The 7,902-nt window shown below is 35.6% G+C and overlaps 1 protein-coding gene across 1 annotated transcript in view; it reads left to right on the top strand.

Moving 5' to 3' along the window:
• Positions 1 to 7,902, top strand: part of LOC117106161 (reelin-like) — a 37,062-nt gene that overhangs the window by 20,789 nt on the left and 8,371 nt on the right. The window contains exons 19-30 of the mRNA XM_033247511.1: positions 114 to 319; positions 754 to 901; positions 1,309 to 1,464; positions 1,757 to 1,995; positions 2,429 to 2,580; positions 2,712 to 2,919; positions 3,674 to 3,921; positions 4,321 to 4,506; positions 5,205 to 5,484; positions 6,027 to 6,167; positions 6,542 to 6,716; positions 6,869 to 7,145. Of these exons, the coding sequence (XP_033103402.1) occupies positions 114 to 319; positions 754 to 901; positions 1,309 to 1,464; positions 1,757 to 1,995; positions 2,429 to 2,580; positions 2,712 to 2,919; positions 3,674 to 3,921; positions 4,321 to 4,506; positions 5,205 to 5,484; positions 6,027 to 6,167; positions 6,542 to 6,716; positions 6,869 to 7,145 (2,416 nt within the window). The remainder of the gene's footprint in view (positions 1 to 113; positions 320 to 753; positions 902 to 1,308; positions 1,465 to 1,756; positions 1,996 to 2,428; positions 2,581 to 2,711; positions 2,920 to 3,673; positions 3,922 to 4,320; positions 4,507 to 5,204; positions 5,485 to 6,026; positions 6,168 to 6,541; positions 6,717 to 6,868; positions 7,146 to 7,902) is intronic.

Raw genomic sequence — 7,902 nt, 5'->3', positions numbered from 1 at the left:
TATTATCTTATTATTACTATTAGTATTACTTATATAATCTATACTATTAACAATGACCAATTTGTAATAGGTACATCGTCGCCCTTAAAACATTCAATTTTATTGAATTGTAGACTGGAGTGCGTCAGTTGGTGAGTCATGACATAGATACCATAGCAGTAGATTTCGTCCAGTTCACAATCAAGCTAGGAGGAAGTACGAGTGGCTGTTACGGAGCAGACAGCAGAGAAGAAGCTGTCTTGCTGCAGTATTCAAATAATGGTGGAATTCAGTGGGACTTACTTTTGGAGATACATTATGAGGAATATAAGACAGCCAAGTAAGCGCCCTCTATAAAGCTTGGTGCATGCGGTCAGCTTAACTGATGCAATGCCAGTTTGCTGTATGTTGTTGGCAGCCTAAGCTGATAGGTGTTTAAAAAAGTGCCGGGTCCAGTAATTTAAAATGTAGAAGGCCCAGGGAGGGATTTTTAGAGAAAAGGGTCTAGAAAATTAAGATTCTTCAGACTTTCGTGGGCTATCCTTAGTGTTTACACCGATTAAATCCATCCATCCTTCAATTCTGTCAGTGGGAGAATATTTCTTATGGCCTATAATAACTCCACTCCCTAAGCCTCAAAATAAGGCTTAATTCAGGAAGCGTATCAGTTGGTGTTGTGAAAGGGATTGCTTCTTAAAAAGTGATTAACATCGCTAGTGGAATATCCTTGGCTTCTTCTGTTTAAAAATGAAATATAATAAATTAACTTTTTAGGTTTGTTCACCAGTCATTGCCACTGAGGGCTAAGACAGCTAGTACCAGATTCCGTTGGTGGCAGCCTTTTCATTCTGGTGTTGACCAAGATCAGTGGGCTTTGGATGATGTGTTCATAGGCAATGATCAAGGTTTTCAAACAAATCAGGTAAAAAGAATTACCATACAGATGAATGAGTATGTTGTCATATTATAATTACCATACAGGTGGATGAGTAGGATATTCAGTTACCATAGAACCAAAATGTACACTGACTAGGTTTAAATAAAACACAAGTGACTACAAATAGAGAAAGTGGGCCATATTAACCGTTTGATGAAGAGGTAATCTTAATCCCCGTCCAGACTATCAAATATTGTTTAACAAAAACATGTGACATTCCTAAATATGGTCATGATGACATCACATGACCATATATCATGACTATATATGGGCATACAAGAGTTTTTTGATAGTGTGGACAGACCTTTATCCTAATTAACCTGACAATTTAATCATTTCTTAAATAAATATGTAGAACCACCAATTTATGTTAAACTTTTAAATATTCTCAGAATGATCAGCCAATGATGAGCATAAGTAATGGTGACATGGAAATGGATTATTGCATAAAGAAAGGACCAGCTCTTGTGTTCAGAGGAACAGAGGGGGACAGATCAGCTGTTACAACAGCCATTGATGTCACAACTGGATTCATTATCCAGTTCAGAGTAAGTCTGAATCTATTTGATCACTTGAAGATTGTGGGTAAAGTAAAGAATTTTTGTTGAATGTTTAGGAGTTTGAACAATGCATCACAATTTCCACCGGAGATATGGTATAGCTGAGGCAACAATGAAGGTAGCAAAGAATTGCTGAAGAACCAGGAAAGTAAAGAAAATGTAAAAAGTTAATTGCGATTGTTTTATCAGAGTAAGCATACACTAACCCAAAATGAAATATCCTCTTATAAGTCTATACTGTGGTTCGTTTGTGATGTACAAATTGTGTTTGTTTCTACAGATTGTTGTTGGATGCATGTCCAAATTTGCATTTATAGCACCTGTATATTTGCAATATTCACATGATAATGGTATGACATGGGAGCTAGTTGAACCAGCATGTGGGCCCTCTGGTCAAGGAGATGCTTTGTGTGGAAAGGTTGCTAAAAAAGTGGCACAAGAGGGCAGTATTTATCACATGGGTCAATACAGTCTTTGGCACCTTGTTGTTATTGAATTGCCAGAGTATGTTGTTGGAAAGTAAGTTTGCATTAAGAAATTCACAGCATGCTAGCTTCAGAGCTGTTTGCCAGCACGATGACGCCAAAATGAGAGCCTACTGCCTTATGCATTACTGTAATATGAAACAAAAAATGTGTAATTCAAAATGCCGATGAGCTGAAACCTGGAATTTTGTGCCTTCTTTAAAGACCCAATTAATTCAGTATTTAATATTCAGTATAGTTTATCATTTGTAAAATCTTTTTACATAGAAAATATCATTGGAAGGATCCACTCATAAATATATAACAGAAATATTAACTATGTAACAGAGTGACAATATTTTTCATTCAGTTAAAATGGCAAAATGTAATTTTCAAGCCTTGAAAGTAAATTTTGCCTCTTTCCTATGTGTTTATATGATATTTCTATGCCTTTGGACAAAAATAAAGTTGAATGTAAATCTTGTTAGGAAGACGCAGTTCCGTTGGCACCAGGATATTGATCGGAATGCTCCTGTGTTCGCTCTTGGAGATGTGTACATTGGAACTCCATGTCCTCAAAATTGTAATGGTCATGGTGTCTGCACTGAGAGTGGGTGTGTCTGTGACTTAGCATTCTCAGGTATGTCTGTGTCATTTTTGAAGTTGTTGCTTTTATTTGATGACATTAGAAGACATAGTGGGGCCACCGCAGTAAGTTTATAACATCATGCTGAGTAATTTGAAACCTGATGCATAGCATTTGTTTAACAGGTCCAAGCTGTAAGCCTCATACTAATACACTCCCTGGCCTAAATGACCAATTTGAATGGAATACTCCACAACAGACATGGTGGGACAAGACTGTCGGTACAGAGATCAATCAAGACTGTGGCCAGGTCAAAATGGGAAATTCCCTTTATTTTGGCATGCATGGTCCAAGAGAAGCAGTGACAATTGGTGTCAATACCACAACAATTAAGTATGTACTTGTAGATTAATTTGAGATTTTGTAGAGTTGTAAGTATACATTTACCACTGTGTCAGTACAGATTTGTTCCTCCCACTATTGCCAGAGTAATTGAAGGAGCCATCGACTCCAGCATCCAAATGCTCAGTCTAACTGTTAAAGGAGATCTTTGACTAAGTTGAGCTCTGTCCACACTATCAAATTTTCATTTGACAAAAAACTGTTGTATGCCCATATATAGTCATGATGTGCCTATATATGGTCATGATGTACCCATATATATATATAGTCATGATGTGCCTATATATGGTCATGATGTACCCATATATAGTAATGATGTGCCTATATATAGTCATGATGTGCCTATATATGGTCATGATGTGCTTATATATAGTCATGATGTGCCTATATATGGTCATGATGTGCCTATATATGGTCATGATATGATGTAATCATGATAAATTTGATAGTCTGGACAGGGCTTTAGTGTCATAGCTTGACCAGGGTCACACTGTATTTATAATATTACAAATTTTAATCCATGTGCCTGGTGGTTTACAAGCTTTTTGCAAAGAGCATTGCTAAACCAGCAGGGGGGAAAAAATGTGAATAACTAGTATTTTATAATTTTATTTTATATACATAATGATTTATAAAAATATTTTGTTCATATAACATTCCTATAATAATTTCTACTAGATTATGATATGTAACTATACTAATTGCTTATATGTGAAATTTACAATCTGACCTCAAAAACCGCTAGGATTTTGCAGTTCTACATTCGTATCGGAAACTCGGAGAAGGGTTATAAATGCAAGGAACCAACGAATCTAGATGAATCTGTCATTGTACAATACACAAATGACAATGGTATTCATTGGAATACTCTGCGAGAATTGAACCCATTTATGTTGAAGGATGCCCCCCAGCAGATTACTATTGAGTTACCACCAAGTGCCAAGACTGAAGACACCAAGTTCAGATGGTGGCAGCCTACATCATCACTTGTGGGTATGTAAGAATTCTTTAATGCTATTTTTTTCTTATATTTACATTCATTCTCCAATAATAAAAAAAATAAAATAAACGATGACACAGTCCATTATTGATAAATGCACTGCACTATTATTATTTATCTGTTTTATTTTTGTGATTATTACTGGTACTGATATCCTTCTGATGCAGGTGCTGTTTGATGGTTTTTCTGGTGCTGTTTTATTATTGCTTGTGTTAGAGCAGTGGTTCTGATGATGTTACGCTATTTCCCTATGCCACTAGTGTTGCAGTTCTTTGGTTCTTCTGTTGGTGCTACTGGTGCTGGTACTCATGGCCTTAGTTTTGGTTTTGATGTTGACAGAACTTAATTTTGATAGTATTTACAACTATTTTTTCCTCTTGCCTTTTATGTAGGTCAGCCATATCCTAGGGCACAGTGGGCTTTGGACAATGTCTTGATAGGTGCGAATGACACAAAAGTATCTGGTTTCCAGGATGATTTTAATCCAATCACTGACAAGTGGTACATGTTGATGGGTGGATTAAATCAAGTGGTATGCCAGTCACAAGGCTTTGCACAGACATTTCAAGGAGCAAGAGGTGAGAAAGTAGAAAGTCTCAGGATGTTTTGTGAAAAAATATTAATTAGAATATTAAATAATTAGAATGAGGTTTATATATTTCATTACATAATTCTGTGCACTTTCAACACAAATTAATTAATATATTATTATAACACACCTAAATAGATCCTTGTCATTTGATTGATGGATCTTGTATCATGTGACATTGTTTATTAACCAAATTTTGTCACTCATCATAGACTAGTTCCACTGTGTATTTTACTTCCATCCGTTTTGTTCATTGCATTGTACTTATTAAACAGAGAATTTTTCCGGAAGGTTAAATCCATAAAATGACGTCTATTACACAGTTCCTAGGGTACAACATGACTTTAACCTAATACAATTTTTTGATTGCTTAGAAAGATACAGGACTGTTCCATTTAGAAAAAAGGTAGATTTTTAAAATGAAATATCAAATGACAAGAATCTCTATTCAGAAAAAAGATAGATTTTAAAAAAAATAAAATATCAAATGACAAAATCTATTTTAGGTGTGTTATAAAACAAACAAATTTTTTGTATTTGCGCAATGGAAAGAATATTTTCATTCGTTGAAAGATTGACTATTCATTTCAACTCGGCTCCACCTCATTGAATGAAACAGGGTCTTTTGTAACTACATAAAAATTTATATGCAATTATAGTTAACTGTTGTTTCTGTAAATTTTGAAGCTGTTCCAAGATATGCAGAAACGTGGGATTTTGAAGTCAAAGATACGACTTTTCTGCAGTTTGACCTTGTCATTGGTTGTGAAGAGTCCCTTACGTTTCCGAATGGTAATGATGTTCATCTTGAGTTCTCAGTAAACATGGGAAAGACGTGGAATTTGGTTACGGAAAAGTGCTTGCCACCGAACATGGGCTGTGGTCATTACCGGTCTGCTAGTATCTATAATGCACAGCTTTTTATGAAATGGAAACGTGTTAGTCTTATTCTTCCAAAAGCTGCAGTGTAAGAACCCAAAACATTATTATCCCATTGTTTTTACTTCACTGAAATACAATTTACTTGACTTCAGAAAGTCAGTTGACCTACTTTTTTGTGTGTATGTTTGTTTATGTCGACTGACCATGATACGGGAATGTGTTGTTAAGATAGTTACATGCCCAATAAGAATATTAAATATAAGATCTGATGTTACATTGTTAAACATGCTATACAATTAGTCATAAGACTAAAGAGAAACTGTACCTTAAAGTGAAGATGCTTGCCTTCCAATCCCAGGGCCCTGGGCCCAAATCCTTTCAAAACAGTATTTTTCACTTCTGTAAACAATTGTACTTTCCAGACCTCAAAAATGTTAAGATTCTTAGTGATCAGCCTTGCTTGTCTGATCATCATAATTAAATGTACCGTAAACAATGTTAAATTTATTTTATATGCATCCATATTTCTTTAAATCTATACAATAATTGATGCAAGGGAAGCTTTAGTTAAAAACACCCAAACAGTTCTATTAATAGTAAATCTCTACATTCTTTTTGAAAAACAAGATCCCCAGCTACACGGTTTCGGTGGTCACAGCCTCAGTTCCGGGATAATAGTGACAAGTGGGCGTTGGATAATGTTTATCTAGGCAATGGGTGTCCATGGATGTGCTCTGGCCATGGCAAATGCCACCATGGCAAATGCAAGTAAGACAAAATGCAGCAGTTTCACTAATTGTGTTATTGTTACTAAAAAAAAATATATAAATAAATACATGTAAGCGAAGATTAATGATATGCCTAGTTATGCTATTGTATTGGGGCTATTATTAGTGTAAAGCGCTATATCAATCTAAAGTATAATTGTTATTAAGTTTTACTGTGCTATGTTTTTTTCCTTATATTTTAATACCCATTTTAGTTTTATAAAAGAAATAATGTTTTATTAATACTTACTGTCAAAAATGAAAATATAATTATAATGAATTATTAAGAATCATGAAAACCAAAACCTGAATGGCGTCCTTTGAGCCATTACTCATGAAAGTAGTTGTCATTCCTAATTTTTGTGATTTCACTAGATGTGATCCGGGATATGGAGAGAAGAGTTGTGTTCCAATTGTAACTCGACCTAATATCTTGAAGGAAGACTTTGACAATGCAACCGTTTCCCATGAATGGATAGAGCAACATGGCTTTGAAATGAGTCAAAGCTGCGGAATCATGGTGTCTAATCAAGCTGCCGTCTTCAACCAGGTAAGCATGGAAAACTAAGGCATTCAGAACACTTATCTATAACATACCCACTTTGAAAACACTCCTGGTTGTTGGTATCATCACCAATATCATTAAATCTTTGAATTTTTTGATGACTTTATTAAATGCACCACTTTCCATTTTCCATTCAGGATGGCCTGAGGCTGCTTTCATCAACTGACTTGGACGCTTTCATGATGGAATACATACAATTTACTATGCGCTTTGGCTGTTCAGCTGGCGTAAACGATGCACACCGCGGTCACAGCGTCCTTGTCCAATATTCCAATAATGGAGGCATCATATGGAAAACATTGAAGGAGATTTATTCCCCTTCTGCAAAGGCACCAAAGTTTTTCAATATCCAACTGTCTGCTAATTCACTGAGTAATAAAACACGGTTCCGATTCTGGCAGCCAAGACACACTGGTATGTATTCAAAGTTTTTTGTTTTTTCAATGTGACATTGCTTGTGTCCTTGGGCAAAACACTTATATGTATGCTTGTATGAAGGACTGTGAATAATGACTATAGAGGAAAGGATGTAGTGGGTCTATGGTTTGTTAGTTAAGGTACCTGCCTTCAAATCCCATAGGCCTGTTTTCAAATTAAGACTTGATTTTCAATTCATAATTTACTAGAATCCACTTTTTAAACATCAATTCTATGTTGACTTCAAGGCAAATTGAGGCCTGCTACATAACATTGTTAACACCATGTTATATATGGAGTTGGACAATTCTATTGTTTTTGAGAAGAAAACTGGTATCTCATTCATAGACGATATAATTTCTGATTTGTGTAAAGTAAATCCTTGCTGAGCCACAGGGCTCATATGCACCAGAGCTTATCCCCATTTTCAAGTAGCGTGAAGCGGATGAGAGCATGATGCTCCCCCTGTGTGGGATGCTGATCCACCACAGGTTACTCCTAGCAATTTGCTGGTACCCATTGATACAGCTTTGTAGACCGAAGCAACGTAGATAAAGTGCATTTCTCAAGAAGACATGCACATTTGTGTAATGAGTCTTAATTATCGAACCACAACTGGCCCATGTGAAAGAACATTAGCTTGATACTAAAAAGATTCCACAGCAGTAATAATAGTCTAAGAAATGTTTGGCAAACATGCATACAGCTAATCAACCATTGAAAAAAAATCATCTATATTAAGCTGTTTTACCTG

The sequence above is a fragment of the Anneissia japonica genome, unplaced genomic scaffold (genome assembly GCF_011630105.1).
Source record: "Anneissia japonica isolate Jap-2015-1 unplaced genomic scaffold, ASM1163010v1 scaffold288076_len169038_cov169, whole genome shotgun sequence".
Classification (NCBI taxonomy): domain Eukaryota; kingdom Metazoa; phylum Echinodermata; class Crinoidea; order Comatulida; family Comatulidae; genus Anneissia; species Anneissia japonica.
The sequence above is the reverse complement of the archived record's forward strand: the minus strand, read 5'-3'. Positions and strand labels throughout refer to the sequence as shown.